General features: G+C 35.9%; 1 protein-coding gene across 1 annotated transcript; it reads right to left on the bottom strand.

Annotated features, from left to right (window-relative positions):
- Positions 1–8,734: 8,734 nt before the first annotated feature.
- LOC138710690 (uncharacterized) lies at positions 8,735–11,727 on the bottom strand. Its single transcript, XM_069841753.1, has one exon. The coding sequence runs from the start codon at positions 11,502–11,504 to the stop codon at positions 10,059–10,061; it is 1,446 nt and encodes a 481-aa protein (XP_069697854.1). The 5' UTR covers positions 11,505–11,727; the 3' UTR covers positions 8,735–10,058.
- Positions 11,728–22,448: the final 10,721 nt, after the last annotated feature.

Genomic DNA, 22,448 nt, shown 5'->3' with positions numbered 1-22,448 from the left:
CGAGTTTTGATTTTCTCTAGGTAAATCAAAATCGCTAGTGAGAGTAGGTTTGGGTAAGAGGGACCACCTGGGAAAATGTACCATATAATCACAAAATTCTTACTGTGCATATGGAGAAATTAATTAATTCGTGTTGACGATATTTATCAGTTTAAAGAAAAAAAATACGATTCCCAATTTTTAGATGACTGTTGAATGGCGGGAAGCAACAACTTGGCGCTATAGCCCACATATGACACTCTTGACTCTCAGCACTGGTAATTAACGAAACAATCATTCTAAAATTATGGCGTTGGATGATAAATTAACAACTATTACTCTATTAAATTAACAACTATTATTCAGTCAGACAAATCAAATGAAATATATTAGCTTATACACAAAGAAAGGAAGTCACCCAGTCACCCCTAAACTTCGGGGACTGGACCACCAAGGTACTGGAAAGAGAAAATAATAAAAGACTAGCAAGTGTTTCTATGATTCTGAATGTAGGCTACAAGACGATAATTTGAAGGAAAAAGAAAGCTTTTTTTTCTGAGCGTAGATAATATTACAATTATTTCAATTTGATCAAAGTATGAAGTCATATTTATATGGTTTGTACCTAGGGGTATAAGACTGTGATCCATTTAACCCAATTGAAGGTTTCACAACCATAGTGGGCCAAGCGACATTTACTAAAACATTAGAAAACAAGGGTTAAAATGAAGTTATTACCATAATTCAGTGGAAACATAATTATAGCAAGTAACAAAGTATACACATTAAAACTAAATGATATGTCAATCTTCATTAAACCATGGTATTCGCTTAACTTTAACCCTTGCTTTCTCTGTTTTTAATAAATGGCGCTTGGCCCACTACGGCTCTGAACCATTCAATTTATCTTAGCGAAACTTGCGACTCATATCGTGGAATATCATATGGCTGTCGCCAATTTCATGAATGCTGATAATCACTCAGCTGATTCGGCGGCCTTAAATAACCAAATGCAGAAAACTTTATTTCTGTAGCCCTACTTTCTACTGCCAAATAAATGTACTGCTTACATATGAGTATCTGATATAACACCACTTCCCTTACGAGTTGTTGATGAAAGAATTGTGCACGTGTTCCGAAAAGTGAAACTCCGATAGAAATCCTATTACATCAGAAAAATTAAGATTTTAAATGTTCATGGCTGCAGAGCGAGATATATGGTAACATTCTTCATTTTTAATACACTCCTGATTTTATCATCTAGCTGTGCGTATTTATTGATTTTTACGGTTTGTGTACATTTGTGGGTATATATGTACTGAAAGGTCGTAGTCCTGGATATAGATCGTAGTAGATCTATTATGCATACAATCCCCAGGAGGCAGAGTAGAGATGATTGGAATCCCTACAGGTTGAGTTATTAGCCCCGAAGATATTACAGGAATGGATCATATCGTTTCCTAAGCGTCACCGGGTATTATTATAGACTATCTCCGAATGCGAGCGTTCTCGTCCTCCGACTAACAACGCCCTCGTATGAAAAAGAAAGTTTCTAGTACTTCGTCGGACAAATAACAATGGAAACACTGCCATAAAGATAAGATGAAGAGTGCTGCAGAAATGAAATTTATAATGTGAAAAGAAACCATTATATTCCGATCCTGCTCTTCACTACTTTCACTTCAATCAACTGCTAAGTAGGTACGAACGCGTTTTGCAGAATCCTTACACCACGCTCTGACACATTTTTTAGTTAGTTCTCTACCGACACTGTACCAAATACTAGGTTTTTTTTAGTGTTCTTGGAATTGGTGATAGCGAGATGGTATTTGGCTTTATGAGGCCGCGGATTCGCCATAAATTACCTGACATTTGCTTTACAATTGAATTAATCTCGAAAAATAAATAACCAGGTAATTACCCCAAGCGGGAATCAAACCCACATCCAATGCAGCTCCGGATCTGGAGGCAAACGCCTCTGCCGACTAGACACAGAGTTTTTGTTTAACTTGTTAGGAGGGAGAGAGGGAATATCTCACGCACTGTGACCTGAGGTCTATTGTACATCCCCCCTCCCCCATATGGGATGAATTGTGTGCCCACCGATCCTCTACGCGCACCGACCTAACCACTTGACTCCCTTAACGACCGGTCCCTACAGCCAACAGAGTCCATGTACCACTCCTGCTTCGGCAACCCCTCACCCCCAAGGCTCCCTTATTGGCCCGAGGCGGAAGTCTTCCCACGAGAAGATCTGCCCCGGGTTCCGTTGCAGAAGGTATCCATCATCGCATGAATACAATCCACGGAGGTCGGTCGAGAGAGTCAGCAGCTTTGGAGGGCGATCTGAAAACCAGAAGAAGTAACGGAATGATGAATGAAAGGATGATAGGGGAGGAAAGAAAGTGACGGAGATGAGTGGGATTCCAATCGCCTGATAAAGTTACCTGATATTCATCCATAGGAGTGAGGGAAATACACCCCAAAACCTCTCCCAGGCAACTCGTCCCGATCGAGGATCGAGCCCGGGCGCGCTGGGTTCGGAGTTAGACTCGCTAACCCCTCAACCGCAACGGTGTACGGACACAGAATTAGCGAGTTGGCTCACATACAAAGGAAATGGTGGGTTTGATGCGAAAGACCTGCCCTTGAGCAGAACAGAATGAATGAATGAATGAATGAATGAATGAATGAATGAATGAATGAATGAATGAATATTATACAAAATATGACAGATATTTATACATATTTTACACTTCCCATTTTATTCTAGAATTGCAATAGTACTTAGGCCTAGTACTATCATGTTGGTTGAGGCCCACCGGCGTTGCGGTGGCTCAGTCGGTTAAGGCGCTTGCCTGCCGGTCTGCAGTTGCGCTCGGGCGCGGGCTCGATCCCCGCTTGGGCTCATTAACTAGTTGGGTTTTTCCGAGGTTTTCCCCAACCGTAAGGTGAATGCCAGGTAATCTATGGAGAATCTTCTGCCTCATCTCGGCAAATACCATCTCGCTATCACCAATCTCATCGAGGCTAAATAACCTCGTAGTTGATACAGCAGCGTCGTTAAATAACCAACTAAAAAAATATGGATACGCCACGTCTTTGCTATAAATTGTGAAAATATAACAATACGTATATCTAAAAAACATAAAAAATAAAGAACTCTTTCTTCCCTTCCACCCTTCGGTTAGTGTTTATATGAATTTTTTTTTTTTTTTTTTAATTTTGAATAGACTATGGTAATAACGAGAAAATAAGAAGCATATAGGTGCACTATATGAAAATGTGTAAATGTCAGTTTATTTTTAGTTCTTACTTTTGTGGAATAGATCTCTCATTTCACTTGCTGGAACTATAACATTGATTACCTTTGTATTCAGCTGACAGACTAACTATAAAAAATGCCATATTATAATGAAAATGCTTCGGTACTACTGAGATTTATTCTTCACGGCTCTAGCCCATAAATAGACTATAGCCGTTTTGTTTTGAAAGCAATTAAACGTTGCTATAGTTGCCGTAATTCGAGATGGCTTTGTTGTCACTCCGGTACGAAACAAGAGACATAGCCTTCTGGTGGTGACTTCATGAAGCAGCGCCAGTCAGTGACAGGTGAATCACGACGTGGGAGTGATGTTTATGACAATGTGCCACCCAGATGACAGACGGGGGCCTGGTCCAGGTTTTCACGACATGATGTATTCCCGAACGAACTACAAAACTACAAACCATCACTCAGATTATCTGTCAGGCTTTTTGTTCCTAATTAATTTTTTGTTTCCTTCGCAATGTCCATAGAAATGTCATTAAAGGGCCGTAAATCATCATATCAATTACATTAACCAGTAATTTAATATTCCAGTGGCAGCGTGATATTTGTTGGGGCTGGTATTCCCACGGATTACAATAATTTCCTCTCCGTGATTAATAAATTAATTTGATTAAGAATTGTATAAAACGTGAGCTTTACCTGAAAAACTAGACTTGCATAATCGTATAAACATTTCGAGAAACCTATTTGGATGTTTGCTCTAAATTAAAAAAAAAACAACAGCAACAACAAGAAGATATTAACTCTCGAAGGAACACTATAAAGTACTTACGCTAATAAAAAAAAAAAGACCATCCGCGTAGTTCAGCTACTAGATGTGTTTGTCTGCTGATCGGTGTGGGTTCATTTCCAGGTTGGGCTGATTACCTGATTGGATTATTTTGAATTTTGCCCCAACTGTAAGGCGAATGTAATGTAATCTCATAGATAATCCTCGGCCTCATCTCGCCAAATATCATCTCGCTATTATCAATTCCGCCGACTGTAAATAACCTGGTAGTTTATACATCGTAATTAAATAACCGAATAGAGTGATTTTATCAGTTTCATTTGCAATCGGCAACAACCAAATTTTAGGTATTCCTTCAGTATTCAGGCTTTCTTTGGCCCTTTGTGCGTCCTATCAACATATAATGCATTCAGTCCTATAAATAATTATATTGAGATAATTATACGTAATGATGCATCTTTAACCTTAATCTACCGCTAGGTGAAATAAGATTGTTCTGCTTTTAACACTAATTGAATGAATGAATTAATTAATTAATGAGTAAAGAGATAAATAGATAGACAAACATACAGACATACAAAAAATAATGAAATGAATATAAGAGGCGATGATTATTCAAATCTGACAGACGTCCCGGCTTGAAATTGTAAATCCGATGCTGACAGGTGGGCCAGTAGCCTATTTGAAACATCATCTTTACCTTTCGGTGTATAATAATCCGTTCCCCTTATTAAAAAGCTAGGAAGTTTCTTTTCATATGTTTGAGATCAAGTGTGCAATCTTAAATAAAAAGATATTAACGTCATGTTTTATGTTTCCTAGAAATGCAAATTTATTTGAGAATTGTTTTTTTTTCCTATTTATATAACCATAGGTAATATCATATAAGCATAATAGAACCAGAATATTTTTATAACTAAGATACTGTTCTGTTTTGTCTTTTTGTCTCATTTAAAAATTTATAATGTTATTTATTTCAATGATGTAAGTTATTCAAAGTTACGAAATCTTTCCACGCCGACCTATTGCTATTTCGAGAATGATGAGCGAGATTCGAAGCGCACGAGAATGACGAGACGAGACTCGAAAGACAAATGCAACGAACACAGCGAGCGAGAGCGGCAATTCGTTTTGTTCATCTCTAGTGAGTTCACGCCCTCTTCCTCGGAGTTCTCGGATACTATTGTATAAGCATATCTGACTGTAGAAAAAGCGTCTTGCGGTGCAGTTTTTGTTAGAATTTAATAAAACTTTCAACAGTTGTTACGCAAAGTACATTGAGTTGAAATTGGTCTTGATTTTGATATATTTTGAAATTTGGAATATATTTCCTTAATTTAAAAAATAGTACCAAATAATTTTTAGCTATATATATATATATATATATATATATATATATTAAACGCATGATTAATAAATATTTCTCTCAAGATTTAAGTCCGATAATAAAATCGAGACAAAAATTTCTGTTTGTAAATTCGTAAGGAAACTATATATCATAGTTTGAAAAAAAAAGCCTTTATTTTTGGCGCAAGAAGCATTTTTATGCGAGTAGAGGAAAAAAAATGACTAGATAACTAATTGGTTTACATACTTGAAAATTGGCATGATATGAGTACTAATAAGCATGAATCTCATATAAAATTTGGGCCATGAATAGAGGACAAGCTGAAGATTGTCCACTACACATTTCATCACGACCAAGCCGGGGAACCCTGTAACCTCTTCCTTGCGTACGCCCCTGAATCAGCTAAATATCTGACATTTCCTGACTAGGAGTCATATTCGATTTCAGGCAGATTTTGTTATATTTCGACGGACAGAGAGAAGATTTTAACTAGAAAATGTGATATCGACTGTTATTTTGAAATCTGTTTTGCATTGTGATCGACGTTAATATCGCCTAATAGTTTCTTGATAGACTCTGTAGTTAAAGTAGAACGCTATGTAACTTGTATAATTACCACTTTGGATGTGTGGAGTTCAGTGCCATCTTCAAGTAGCTATAAGACCACACTTTCTCAGATATCGTTCAGTTTGAAAGTGCTCTAACGACAAGTTCCGGTGTTTTGGGAGTAAACACACGCGTCCGATGTTGAACTGTGTACATATCCAGTTCACCTCTCCAGAATCTAAACATCTCACGCCCACCAATCATCGCGAAACCCACGCTTCTTATCACGAACTTCCCACATCAAATTTTATTAGTGACAAGGTTTTTTGCTTGACTACTTCTTAGGAAAATAATGTTTACTATCCTTCAAATTATATAATAATGATGTCATAATGTAAGGTACACGTACACGATATCATAGGGTTCTTAAAGTTTGTAGGAAATAAAAGTATGAGGATATAAAATAAGCTCTTACTTCAGTAACCTCATTTTTAACCCTTAAATTGAAGAACAATCTTTTATTTTTCTGTTATCGACACTACAGGTCTAACAGATTATTTTTTCTTCCGCGTCTTCGAAAACGGACTCTGCTTATTATCTTGCCTTTTTATTTTCTTTTTTTATTAAGTTACTCGTATATTAGTTATAGATTATAAATTTACATAAGTTCAAATCAAAATTCAATTGTATTAAACATTTTTGTTTAAATGGTATGAATCAGACTGAAATGTTACCCGAAATGAGCATGAACTAGTGCTCTAGGACTTACATAGATGTTACACAGACATCAGTAATAATCAGATAATAATAATGTACTGAATAAGAGTGTCGAAAAATTATACTTACTTACTTACTTACATATTACTTACTTACGGATTTTAAGGAACCCGCAGGTTCATTGCCGCCCTCACATAAGCCCGCCATTTCGGCATCGGTCCCTTTCCTCAGAAAGATTAATCCAGTCCCTATCATCATATCCCACCTCCCTCAAATCCATTTTAATATTATCCTCCCATCTACGTCTCGGTCTCCCCACAGGTATTTTTCCCTCCGGCCTCCCAACTAACATTCTATATGCATTTCTGGATTCGCCCATACGTGCTACATGCCCTGCCCATCTCAAACGTCTGGATTTAATGTTCCTAATTATATCAGATGAAGAATACAATGCGTTCATTTCTGCGTTGTGTAATTTTCTCCATTCTCCTGTAACTTCACCCCTCTTAGCCCCAAATATTTTTCTAAGAATCTTATTCTCAAACACCCTTAATCTCTGTTCCTCTCTCAACGTAAGAGTCCAAGTTTCACAACCGGTAATATAACTGTTTTATAAATTCTAAATTTCTGATTTTTTGACAGCAGACTAGATGACAAAATCTTCTCAACCGAATAAAAACAGGCATTTCCCATATTTATTCTGCGTTTAATTTCCTCCCGAGTGTCATTTATATTTTGCTACTGTTGCTCTAAAATATTTGAATTTTTCCACGTTTTCGAAGGATAAATGTCTAATAAAATTAATAATAATAATAATAATAATAATAATAATAATAATAATAATAATAATAAGGTTGATTAAATAGATAAAAAACCGATAAGCTAGAGAAAGTTAACACACAATTCACATAAACATATTGTAATCAGAAAAAAAACTACCAGTCCACGAAGAAATTCATTGTATCGCCAACGAGATCAACCGCCGTACTGATATTTTATGCATTAGCAGGATTAATCAAATAAAAATGAAAGTGTATATCCAACCGTCGTCTTCGAATCCTCTAACACACAACCAGAGAAAGTTAATGCTGAAGCTCAAAACATCTACGAGTCAACCAATCCTTATTCGGGTATAAATGCAATATGATTTAAATTAAATTTCAGTTATAGGTATCCTCTTTGACGCTAGGGGTACCATAACAAAATTGTTTCGTTGATTTTGTTATGGTACTCCTAGCAGCTCAGAATTCGATCTTCCATTCTTTGCAAATAACCATACCAGATAAGCTGCTTTCTTTCTGTACCCTCCACAATTTCAACTCTTTATACATCCCCGTCATCTAACGAATATTGCCATTTATTATTTTATCTAGAATGATATTCTGGATGATCATCGAAGAAAGGTCATTTCCTCTCTTCTTTCAATTATAAGTAAGTGTGAAAGCTAATAAATTTAATTCAGTCCTATAAGCTTACTTCAAAATTAATAAAGAAAATAATACATAGGTCTACTCATGATGTTATTGCGTTAACATGCATTCGTCCTTTCAAAAAACACTATAAAGTTAGCAGAGCATCACTGTCTCTCACAGAATGTAATGAAAGATTCACATTAAAGACATAAAAAAGCTCATCTATACTAAAGCGCGACGTGTGATCAAATTATTATAAGTTGACCTATTTGATTAAGTCAGTGAAGGAAAGAGCTGAAAGAGGTACTAGTCTCCATATTTATAATTTCAATTGGTTATGAATTATACCAATAATTATATTTAATTTTATGTTCATGAAAGTGCTCATTAGTAACACCGTGTCTTTGAATAAGGAACATGTATTATGAATAAACTACAGTTATTACCGCATGTATTATATCCTTATACATACTATAAAGAATGTATTTTTAATGTCTCCAGCTAAAGTAACTGTGGCACCACTATTCATAGATAGAAATTAGAACATGTACTTACCTGTAATGCCTTTGCAGCAAGAACTGGTTCTTTGACTTCAGTACAGATTTGAATAGCATTGGAACAACACAATCATAAAAATACGCAAGACAGATTATTAAGCAGTTCAATTTAAGTGATAAAATATTTCAGTTTTATCTAACTTAGCCTCTATACACTGTCTTTCAGATAATAGAGTAACTTACAAATTAACACTCCAAGTAAATTTATTGTCAGTGAATAATTCAAATATATAATAAATGCATTTTAATAATATCTTATGTTCTGTTAAACAGGCCTCATGCTATGGGGAATATTATACTTTGAGAAAAAGTTCCAGTCGCGTGGAAATAATTAGTATTGCGACCACTCTCGGATTAAGTAAGCGCTTGAATAATTTCGAGGGAAAAATTGTTCCGGGGCCGGGTATCGAACCCGAGACCTTTGGTTAAGCGTACCAACGCTCTCCCAACTGAGCTACCCGGGAACTCTACCCGACACCGATCCAATTTTCCCTCTATATCCACATACCTCAAAGTAGGCTGACAACCGTCAAGCAACCAACATTGAGTGCACGCTAACTCTGTGTGACTTAAATTGTGGTTTTCTGTAACGTACAGTGACGTTTATTATGCAAATTAAGCTTTCAGGTATAAGTCCCTGTAAAGTTAATTTGAATAATTTCGAGGGAAAAATTGTTCCGCCGGGGCCGGGAGAGCGTTGGTACGCTTAACCAAAGGTCCCGGGTTCGATACCCGGCCCCGGAACAATTTTTCCCTCGAAATTATTCAAATTAACTTTACGGGGAGTTATACCTGAAAGCTTAATCTGCATAAGTAAGCGCTTATTCAGGCATAGAATTGTTTCCATAAATAATAATCATTCATTTGAGTTACTGTGTATTAAACTGTAAATACAGAGGAGAGAAATTCTGTGGTGTTTGGTCACAACATAATAACTTCAAAATGGTCATTTCCTGCTACCTACACCTAGCGATAGGTTACTTAGAACCTATAGAAAGGCATGAGCATGTGCATAAGCCTGTAATTAAACAGTGCCCTAATCTATGTTATTTTCATTCCCATTTTTTGTAAACTAAGATTCTGATATTTAAAGGAAAAGTGAAAATAAAATGTTTGTATGTCAAAATGGATTTTTTTTGGCGTTATTATGTTCTGACCAAACACCACACAATTATAAATTATAGACTAATTAACGTAAATATAGGCTATGTGTAAGACATTTACAAAGATTAGACTATGCAACTATCATACGTTCACTTAAAAACCAATTGTGTTCAACACTGACAATTAGGGCCTATATTATATACACTTTCTATCACATTCTTCACTGAAGAATGAAAATTGTCAATAATTTTAATTTGTTTCATTTTACACCACAAAGAACAACATTTGCGAAAGAACAACGAACTATGTGATCGTAAGATCTTGATTGCTTCGGTTAAGAGAAATATCCAGCATCTATCAATTCAGTGATCAGTGCTACCAACCTATAAATTACATCTTCATCTTCGAGTTTAATGTTTTCCATAATATATTTATCCATTTCTTCTCTGGAAGGTACTCCATTGTTGAACATTTCAAAGACTTTGTTAATCTTCAGACCTCTTGTTGACGAAACCAAATATCCGGCTGCGAGTATGTAACCATACAAAGCATTGTTAGAAAATTCTTCTTTGAAGGCCTTCATACTGAAATCAGAGAGAAGCTCCTCTTGTGGACAATCCAAGAACTCGCAGAGAGCACTTAGAAGAGTCCGATGATAGGTGGAGAAGAAGTCATCCATATGTTTCTTCCTCAGTTCAGGACTGACGTTCAGGAATAGAAAAAAGGACAAATCAATTGCTGGGGAAGCATAGTGAACATTCTGAAAATCCGTGAACTTCACTTCTATTGGCTTCTTGTTGGAATCGTAACGAAAAAGCATACACTTCATGTTGAAATTTCCATGACACAGCACTGACAAAGGCTCTTTTGGGATTAGACATTTACTTATTAACCCAACAGTGTCTTCAAGCAATTTGTTTAAACGTTCAACTCCAGCATTGTACTTCAAATCAGCATTTGCATTTCTTGTTACAAATATTTCCAACGGCTGAAGAGCTGCAAATTGCAAGGCTTGAAAATACGCATGGGCGTACATTTGTTCTGTGTCTTTCTTGTCTGTACAAAACTTCTTCCCCTTTCTCATTTTATGTACCACAAGGCGGTAGAAACCTTGAGGATCTTTTCTCTTCATCGCATATGATAAAGCGTGATACCTCGCCAAACCTTGTAGTGCCAGAACAATGTGATCATAGTCCATTATCATTGAGGTACTTCCCCCAAATCTATAACCGCTTGTCTGAATGTCTTCAAGCACAATAACAGAGTCCTTGGGTTTCCTAGAATTGTAATAACACTTTGGAAATAACGACAGTGCTTTAGAAATGTTACTTGATGAAGATTGTCGATCATAATCCACAGCATTAAATGCAGATGTCGAAAGTAATAAAGGAATTATATCACTAAACATCTTACTTTCTGCATAAAATAGGTGTTTAGAGTCTTGCATGTCTCCCACGTCTGGATTTATCATCATCTTGACTATAACATTCTCCTTGGTAACAATTTTACGACTTTCTTCGGAGTCCGCCCGTCTTCTGTTTTCCTCTATTTCTAGTTGAGCACGGTAGGTAGCAGTAATCTCATTTCTCGGCGATTTTAACGGCGTCACACTACAGTCTAACACATTATAGCTCGCTATGTCTGTGTCTGATGATACCAATTGCACCACCTGTCTTGTAGACTCCAAATAGTACGGTATTTTTGTTGTGAGTGTATGTTTGATGTTATGCAGCGATGACTGTAATTGATGGTCGAATCCTGTAGTGTAGTTTTCACTCATCACTTTCAAATTTTGATACTCACACCTTACAGCAGTAACACTTGCCTGTGTTGCAACTAAACTAATGCCTCTGATATCAAGTTAACATAGGCACTGACGATTTCGCTCTCTGACGTAACTTGCAATAAATATTATATGTTAGATTCAGAGTTTTGTAATATTTACACCACCTTAAAAGCTTAAGTTGGAAGCTTGCTGACAAGGACAGGAGATTACATCTACTGTTTGTAGTAAACTCAAGCTATGTACATAGTCATAAAAATGTACACTTTCAATTTATACATCATGTTGATACAATGAGTACGCAGTTCAGTGAAGACATGACGGAAGAAATTTCTTTAAGGACAAGAAAATTTTAAATATGTTTAAATATAAAGAAAATCGGGACGTGAAAATCATGGCATTAAGGTTATTTTAGCGGATTCGATTCCCGCTTGGGCTGATTACCTGGTTGGGTTTTTCCGAGGTTTTCTCCAACCGTAAGGCAAATGTCAGGTAATCTATGGCGAATCCTCGACCTCATCTCGCCAAACATCATCTCACCATCACCAATCTCATCGACGCTCAATAACCTCGTAGTTGATACAGCGTCGTTAAATAACCAAGTAGGAAAAGGTTATTTTATTTTACTATACGTTTTATTAAGCATTCGACCAATCCATCGCCGCGAAGTAAGGGTTAGCTTGCTTGACCATGAAAAGAACGGGCCAGGGTTAAAATTCTGATTTGCACAAGTTACTTGGTTGGTTTTTTTTCCCCCTTAACCATTTGAAGCAGAATTATGAAAATATAATTTGTGAGAAAAAATGAACTTCACAACAACGTACATTACAAAGCTAAAGTTTTTCTATTTATATTATATTTTATGTTACAATTTTTAGCAAAATAAATAAATAAATAAATAAATAAATAAATAAATAAATAAATAAATAAATAAATAAATATCCTAAAATATAAATTAAACTCTAATTCAGCCATTGTATGAACATGAAATTTGTCCAAGTAATTATAAAAATGGTGAATTACATTGAATTAAGAACTCAATTTGAAATCAAAATATATACAGGATGTTTCAAAAGAGACGGTCAATAAATAATAGATGAAAAGTGCAAACTGGAAGAAGCGAGAAAAGCTCCAAATAACACTGATCCGCAAATTAACCGTTCATGCGATATGACATTAGACAGGTGAGACCATGTACGGTGGTCTCCTAGGTCACAGGATTTAAATCTAATTACATTTATGTGTTTGGGGTCATGTAAAAAGCCTGATTTACATTTCTGAGGTAAAGACACTTCAGAAATTGCGGTTTCGGATTGAACATGGCTTTCAGCTAGTAAAGAATGATCCAGGACTGGCCGAGAGGTTTCGCAGCTCACTACAGAGAAGAGCACAACGTTGTGTTGAGGCAGCATTTTGAGCACCTGATCTAGATATAATTCAGTAAAAATTTCTGCATGTCTGCTCTTTGACAGCGAGGAATATCAACAGAAGATGTGCATTATCTAAACAACTGTTAATTTGCGGACCAATGTGTATTGGAGCGTTTTTTCTTGTTATTTGCTTGGGTTACTTTGTACTTTCAATCTGTAAGTTATTGGTCATCACTTTTGAAACACCCTGTACTTTTCATACAAAAATATTTCCAATAGTTATTTAACCTTTAATAGTTTAAGATAATTCTTTTGTTGTACACAATGTTACTAAAGATGAGGCAGCAATAGACTAGACTTGAAACATGCCTAACAACTGAATATCAAGCACATTTTAACAATACTTATTCTAACAAATATTTTATTTAACTGTTGTGAACACTGTAGAAACTTGACTTCATTGTCTATTACAAGACATTATAATAACAATTTGTATTACAGAGAAACTTTTATAATAGTCTAAAAAGAATGTGTGTACCAAATACAGTATCATGCAAGTAGTATTAATACAGTAGCTCCAAAAAAAGTATAAATGCATGGAATAAAGAAAAAATTTAGAGTTACGAGAAACTGCGATTAAGTTTAGTGCCATTTAAGAACTCTGAGCACCAGATTTAGAAAGAAAGGCGTCACAGCAGCTGACAAGATTATAAAAGTGAATTAAATTTTATGTCAGGTATTTTTCACATATCAAAAAGTATTTTAAAGGAAAAGAAAATTTAGTGGTTTTTCACAACATTAAATACAGGCTGATTCGCTAGGATTTACCATCCTTTACGGAGCTTATTTCCGAAGACATTCTGAGCAAAAAATATCATATGAACATGGGTCCTATTCTCAATATTTACAGAGCTACGTTTCGTTAATGGAACGCATTGCTGTGAACGCGTGATCTTGGTCAGCGTGCAGTCAGCAGAAAGCGCGAGCGCTACGGAAATCAAAGAGAGACGTATGCAGGTACGTAGAGCGACGAGTACCGTTCACAAGCGTGCGGTGGAAGTGGTGTGATCTGTAATAATTGTTGTGATAAGTGCGTAAGAATAATGTAATTTTCTAGTTAAAAATAGAAAAAGATACCTGTACGAAGCAACTAAGGAGTTCACAGCACATTTTTAGCTTCATAATACTTGCCAATTAAAGAAATGATAATTCTGAATGGTTCATTCTCTATTTGTATTATTCTTTCACCTTCAAACTAAAGAAAAAACTTTTAAATTAGTGTAACTCTGAAAATATTGAGAATAGGAACTATGTTCATATGACATTTTTTGCTCAAAATGTTTTCAGAAATAAGCTCCGTAAAGGACGGTAAATCCGCGTGAATCACCCTGTATAACTATCCTCTTCCCTTAATACCAAAGAAATAATAGTACATTATGCAACGAGCCTATAATGGTAATAATTAAGACGCGAGTATGCTTGTTTATGAAACGAGCGCAAGCGAGTTTCATAATTTTCATACAAGCGTCTTAATTACCATTGTAGGCAAGTTTCATACGACTTTTTATGCTCGACCATATTTTTAACTTGAAATTATTCATAAGTATTCATGTTTGACTCTCAATGCAAGAAAATCACAAGCAATCCTAGTGGGACATCAACGTCTATTATGCAGTATTACTCCTGCTCTTCCGGTCAAGTTAAATGACACAATAATTCCTTTTGCTTCCTGTGTCAAAAATCTTGAAGTTTACTTTGATACGCATTTAAACTGGAATAACCAAGTAACCCATATTACCAAAAAAGTGCTTTCCATACTACATTCCTTAAACAGCATTCGAAAATTCCTTCCGCTATCTCTCAAGAAAATACTAGTGGAAACACTAGTAATGCCCTACTTCGATTATTGTGATTTTCTACTGACTGACCTCAATTTTAACCAGTCGCAAAAATTACAACGTGTTCATAATTCTTGTTCTCGCTTCGTCTGCGATGTCCGTCGAGCTGACCACATTACCCCGTCCTTCCAAACTCTAAACTGGCTACGGCTTAACGAACGTAGAAATTTTCATTCTCTTGTTCTCCTTTTCCAAGTCCTTCACACTTCTATACCTACCTACCTTGCCTCCCGCTTCAGTTAACTGTCATCATATCATAATCTCTTCACACGCACGCAAAATAGCCGCATACTAGCCATATCAACACATAAGACATCATCGTATTCATCATCATACACAATCTCGCTCTCGCGCTTGTGGAATACCCTACCCAGTGACATCAGAGACTGTCGGAATTTAGTAGCATTCAAAAGCAAGCTTATTAAGTATCTTCTTACTGCGTAGAGTAGGTTTAATTTGTATTTATCAATAAAATAAATGCTTCTCTCTTCTTAACTTTCACAATAAATTGTCTAGCTTTTATTAATCAGTTAATCTTATAGTACTTTGTTTTTATTGTATCTGTAAATTTAATATTATTTGTAATTATAATTGTAATTGTATTCTTAATGTTGTAGTTGTAATCCCCTGGTAGAGGGGAAGAGAAGGCCTGATGGCCTTATCTCTACCAGGTTAAATAAATAAATAAATAATAAATAAATAAAAAATGTTATGGTTATGTAAGTGAGGAGCGGAACTGACCTAAATTGTGAGATGTGCGTAGACGCGAAAGTATTGATTTTTTTCCGAGGAACGAATGTCATTGACCTTGATATAATCTAGAGAATAACATGAATTAATTTTGATATAACCTGGAAATTGATTTAGAATTGAAAAACGAGATGACAAATTGAATTTATTTGAATATTATTTACAATTAACACTAATTATTATAGTAACAGAACATAACTTTCTGCGACAGTATTGGATTTCCACTCTCCGTGACGTTTCGCTAGTTGTCTTTGATTGCATATCCGAGAATAATCGATACTTGCGCTTTTATAATGCTACAATGGTGATTTCTCATTGGCTTAACAACTGAATAATGAATAGGTGTACTTTATTGAGGTGCATTAATGGGCTACTACCAGGTGTATAATTACTACATTTCGGCATGGTCGAGCATAAAGTCATATTTACAAGAGACAAATATCAATACTTTAAGCGGAGTTCGAAGCTACTATCATGTAATATTGAAACTGGCTTTATCCTTGCGTACACATGATTATAATAACTAAAAAGACCACTCGGGAACCGTGTTATAGAAATATACTTCAAATATGTCACTAACTTGTAGGCATCCAGGATGAAGTGCAAATTTCTAACGTAGTCATGAAGTTTGTCGAGGATTACTATCTGCGAATGTAGAGGTCGCTATAAATTGATTTGCTTTCCCTGTGAGAGCCTCTTCTGTGATGTTATCAATGAACAAGGTCACCGCACGACCAATATATTGATCCAGGCTCTCTTCATTTGCATGGTAACAGCCTACGGTGCTTCTGTACGCATGTTAAGTGTAGTCAAATGTTGCTTCATCTCCAGTCTCTTGAGTTCTTGTATGCTTATTTTTAAATCCAGGTTATTAATGTAGACAGAATGACTATCTGTTTGATGTAATATCTTAATGATCTTAAATCTGATTAATAATATTAATTAATTTATTTATATTTGGGAAGCTTGTTGATCCAGTAATTAAGCTATTATGTGGCCCATTGTACTAATCCCAAGGTGGGCGTATTCTCACTAACACAGCTCGATTGTGCTAGGGCATATTGTGTATCCAGTGTGCATGTAGGCAATCCTTCATACTTCTGAAACACCTTGTCCGTACGTTACCGACTGGTGCTCGTAGAAGCGCTAGTGAAAATAATAATAATAATAATAATAATAATAATAATAACAATAATGATAATAATAATAATAATCAAGTAAAGAAATAGGTTTGGAAGTAAATCCCGAAAAGACAAAGTATATGATTATGTCTCGTGACGAGAATATTGTACGAAATGGAAATATAAAAATTGGAAATTTATCCTTTGACGAGGTGGAAAATTTCAAATACCTGGGAGCAACAGCAACAAATATAAGTGATACTCGGAAGGAAATGCCTGTTATTATTCGGTTGAGAAGCTTTTATCATGCAGTCTGTTGTCAAAAAATCTAAAAGTTAGAATTTAAAAAACAGTTATGTTACCGGTTGTTCTGTATGGTTGTGAAACTTGGACTCTCACTTTGAGAGAGGAACATAGGTTTAGGGTGTTTGAGAATAAGGTGCTTAGGAAAATATTTGGGGCTAAGAGGGATGAAGTTACAGGAGAATGGAGAAAGTTACACAACACAGAATTGCACGCATTGTATTCTTCACCTGACATAATTAGGAACATTAAATCCAGACGTTTGAGATGGGCAGGGCATGTAGCACGATTGGGCGAATCCAGAAATGCATGCAGAGTGTTAGTTGGGAGGCCGGAGGGAAAAAGACCATTGGGGAGGCCGAGATGTAGATGGGAAGATAATATTAAAATGGATTTGAGGGAGGTGGGATGGTAGAGACTGGATTAATCTTGCTCAGGATAGGGACCAATGGCGGGCCTATGTGAGGGCGGCAATGAACCTCTGGGTTCCTTAAAAGCCAATAAGTAAGTAGGTAGATAGGTAAGTAAGTAAGCAATAATAATAATGATAATAATAATTGAGTACGCAGATGTTTTTCCACCGCTGTGGTGTAATGATTAATATATCTGGCCATGAAACGAGCAGGTCCGTGTTCAAATTCTGGTTGTGGTTTTTTCTGGGTTTTCCCTCAACCAAGTGAAGCAGAATCGCTGGGTAATTTTCGACGTTGGACCTGAAACTAATTTCGCCATCATTAATTCACAAATCATCATCAGCCATACAAATGCCAGTGTGCGGCGTGCTGTACTTGTACAAGAGCGCGGTCGTTCGGCTACCCATTCATTCACAGAATTGGAGTGATAAGCAAAATAAGCCTCAGGCTGCAGTGCAAGCCTTCGAATCCTGCTCCGTACAAGTGCAAGAAAGGTAGAGGTTTACAGAATGATGTCTATGGCAAGATGTGGTACCTCGTATCTGTTAATTTGCAGGTGAATAAAAAAACAGTTTAAAAGTGAATTTCTCTCAAAATACTTTAGATCAATTATATATCAAGACAATAATATAAATCATAACCTGCAATATTCAAGCCATCTGTGAAGAAATTCAGATAACATTTCAAAATAAAATACATATATTTGTATGAAGTCGTGTCTGCATCAACATTTATTCATTGCTGAAAAATCTAAATATATACACTCAAATAGAATTAGCTGAAATGGGAATCTTGTGCAGTAAAAAATATGTTTGAAACAGGATAAAATAAAGAGAAACGACTTCCTAGTAAATTCAGAATATTGCGAGATATGAATATTATTTATTGAAAAGAGATTTCCTAAAACAGTGTAACATTGCAACCTAAAATGACAGCAGGGCAGACTCGGGAAAGATGGCAAGACCTATAAAGTTTAAATGGCATGTCTAAACTTTGATTAGAATAAAAGAAAATTGTATGACATCGAATTGACAATACAACATTTAGTTTCCCTGGGCTTTGAGTGCTGAGCAATTTTACGGCATTCCTAACAATCCTACTGTTGTAAAGTCTCGAATTTTACTTTCGCTTACTGTGTGAAATAATTCTGCAAAACTGTAGGCTGTAAAATGAAACTCAAAAACTACATATTAAAAATTGTACAAATATTAACTGTTATGGTAGATTAGTATATCCTTCCGCTATGCAACATCTTCTGGTCCACACCTGTGGAGTAACGATTAGCACGTCTGGCCGCGAAACCAGGTGACCCGGCTTCGATTCCCGGTCGGAGCAAGTTACCTGGTTGAGGTTTTGTCCGGGGTTTTCCCTCAACTCATTACGAGCAAATGTTGGGTAACTATCGGTGCTGGACCCCAGACTCATTTCACCGGCATTATCACCTTCATCCTAACCTAAGCTGTTGATAAAGCGTCCTGAAATAACTTACTAAAACAAAAACAAAAATAAGAACTTCTTCTGCTCGAGGACAAAACATTAGTTAAGTTTACAATTTTGTTGCCATAATAATGTAGTTAATCTAAATAATAATAATAGTGATAATAATAATAGTGATAATAATAATAATAATAATAATAATAATAATAATAATAATAATGTAGTTAAACTAAATGACCATTTTTGTTGAATCGACGTATCACTTCATAGACATCGATATATTGGGAAAAGGCAAGTTCCCCCACCAGAAAAAAGAACAATTGCTACTATGTACGCTACAGGTGTTAGTATAGATTTTCAAATAAGTTCAAATATGGCTGAGAACTCATTATTTATAGCTATGAATTGAGAGGGTTTGCAGATTTTTTCCTGGTAAGGACTACGTGTCTTCTCTTGTATTGTGTTTTTCCTCTGTTATTTTAAACAGTAGCCCTGTAAGCTACTATACTTGCCACATGGCCAATGAAACAAAATCCGACAATATAAAAAATGACAGTGAATTTAAGGAAATCTAATTGATTGAGTGATACGTCTATACTAGAATTAAGGTCATAAAATATAAAAATATATACTTTCTGTAACACTGTAGCATATTTCATTTGATATTCATATGCGTACATGACCCATATTTCTAATATTATGATGACTATTGTGTGGAATGGATGGATGAATAAATGAATGAATGAATGAATGAATGAATGAATGAATGAATGAATGAATGAATGAATGAAGTGAAAGTATAAACATTTAAAGGTACTCGAAAATACGTTTTTGCAAGGGAAATTGCTGTTTAGAGGAAGTGTCTGTGTAAGTTCCAAACCTGTCGGCCACTTGTCTCACTCGGATTTCCCCGATTTCAGACGAAGGACCATAGATAATTATGAAAGGAGAAACCACAAAAGCACGTAACCTAATAGCTATCTCATGAGAGGGATATCGAAAATACGACATGAAAGCAGCATGACAAAATCGCCGAAAATGTTAAAACCCTGGGCTGAGTGACTGAAGGAAGAGTGACGTTACAATTCTTAAGCTGTGCGAGTGGTACTCGAGTAATGTTCCGACTATCTGAACAATTTAATTTCTAAAGTGATTAAATTTATATGGAGGGTAAAACCTAGGTCTGTGGTCCATTTTCTAGGACTGATTCTGTCATTTATTTTTGTGCCTTATGAAAACCAAGGAAAGTCACAGGCAGGATGAATTGTCTCGTAAAAAATTGAATGAAAAATAACAATGAATGAATGAATGAATGAATGAATGAATGAATATAGAAGTGCAAGGAGAATTACTTAAAATGTACGCGAAAACACGTATTTGCGAGGGAATTGGGACTGGAGGAAGTAGTTACGTGAGCTCGAAGCCTGTTGGTCACTTCTCTCACTCCGATGTGGCCATTCCACATAAAAGAATATTGGAGAAAATGGACATAACATAATAGAGTGTCCACACATGTGAAGTAACGGTGAGCGCGTCTGGCCCCGAAACCAGGTGTCCCGGGTTCGATTCCCGGTCAGGACAAGTTACCTGGTTGAGGCTTTTTCCGGAGTTTTCCCTCAACTCAATATGAGCAAATGCCGGGTAACTTTAGGTGGTGGACCCCGGACTTATTTCACCGACATTATCACCTTCATCTCATTCAGACGCTAAATGACCTAAGATGTTGATAAAGCGAAGTAAAGTAACCTACTAAAATAAAAAAAATAGAGGGTGGACCGAGACGGACCGCGTGAAAAACTGTGATGCACTGAAGGTACGGTCACACGTCGCTACTTTTGCAGCGCTACTTTTATACTGCAGCTGCAAAAGTTGCGTGTCGTGTTCACACGTAAGCCAAAAGTAGCGCGCTGCACGCTACTTTTCGTGCTGCGCAACCCGAGTGCTGCAAAAGTTGCAACTGGAGGTTGCGAGTCTGTTCACACGTAAGAAAATAAAAAAAAATGAATTATATCGTCACCAATTATGCTCAGACTGTGTTGTGTATTTAATAACTGTAATAATTTATTTTCATCACATTTAACATTAAAGTATATCAAAACAATAAAAGTATCGTTGACACATTTGGGTGGTAACAATGGTTGCAACCGCACCAAAAGTTTCAACAAAACCGATATCAAAAATGCTGCGGCTGCAACCTTGGGAACCCTGTTCACACGTTGCTACTTTTAAGTTGCGCGCAGCATGGAAAAGTAGCGGGCAGCAGGTTCGGCAGCCGCTACTTTTCGGGTTGCACCATTGTTCACACGTCGCAGTACAAGAGTTGCGCAGTTTTTTGTACTGCAGCGCTGCAAAAGTAGCGACGTGTGATCGTACCTTAAGTCCATTTTACACTCTTGTTTTTATGGTATCACGAGTGACGTCAGAAGAAACCTTTCATGTCAAAACGTTTTTTTTTTCTTTCTTGTTTTATTATGTGTGACATGTGTTCCTAAAGTCGTTTAAAATGTTGATACAGGTCTAATGCTGTTTCTCATGAGTATATAACTTTCTTTATTATGCTTACATGTCGTAATAATTATACAATTACCACTGTATAATTTTATTACAGTGACTTAAAACTTTTTAAATCTTAAATCCATCTACTGAACTGGAAAACTTGTCTGACATTATACAGCAGTTCTCTGCCATATTAGCACTCAGTTTCTTTTAAAGAAGTTTGCTCTTGTTTGCTGTACACGGTTAATACCAATCATATGTTTTCCGCTGACAACAATAACATTCTTTGGGAGGGAATCCAAATGTCAATGTTGGAAGTGAAATGTAACTTGAAACAATACACCCTTCTCCTTCGTAGTCCCGGATGAGTTTTTCATGAATTTCTGCAGCTGTGCGATTTATAATTTCCAAATAAATTGCTCCAGACATCTTTGAACACTGTCCAAGCCGCTGTAATATTTATTGATAAAATAAAATGTTGTGACTTTCGGAATTTCTGTTATGTGTCAAACTAGAAGAACTTTTGTATCTGTAGAATAAATGCCACCATTAGAGAGATACAGACATTTTTTACAACATTTTCAATTGCCCACAATTGTTCAATATGAACATTTATGAATAATATATGTTTAAGTGTAATTTAATATCTTTATTGACATTAAGCTCCATACAGGCAATAGACAGTGTCAAACGTTTTAATTGATTAGTTATTGACTAAAATTATAAAACAATTCATTATTACATAATATATTATGTGGTTATGTTTTTGATGATAGTATTGTAAATATGGCTTTGAATATTCTTTGAAATTATTGCGTCCCTGAAGATATTATTCAACATTGCAAAAGCTTTCCTTCGTGTAAAGTTCCGTTTGTGTATCCCTAGATAAGTTTGTATTTTATTTTTATTTTAAATGTAACAATGTCAATGGATAAGGAAGCTTTTAATAGTAAAAGGAGCATCTTCTGCGGACCTCTAGAAAAATAACTAAGAAAGAGACTAGTGGAATGCTTTGTGTGGAGTGTGGCACTCTAAGGAGCAGAAACATGGACATTAGGACGAAGTGAAGAGAATAGAAGCATTTGTAATGTGGATATGGAGACGAATGGAGCGTGTGAAATGGATGGACAGAATAAGAAATGAAGTTGTATTG

This window comes from Periplaneta americana, chromosome 12 (genome assembly GCF_040183065.1).
Source record: "Periplaneta americana isolate PAMFEO1 chromosome 12, P.americana_PAMFEO1_priV1, whole genome shotgun sequence".
NCBI classification, from domain to species: Eukaryota; Metazoa; Arthropoda; class Insecta; order Blattodea; family Blattidae; genus Periplaneta; species Periplaneta americana.
Note: the sequence above shows the minus strand (reverse complement) of the source record. Positions and strands in the feature narration are given on the sequence as shown.

Coding starts and splice junctions, on each gene's coding strand:
- LOC138710690 (XM_069841753.1), bottom strand. CDS start 11,504: ATGAGTGAAAACTACACTACAGGATTCGACCATCAATTACAGTCATCG.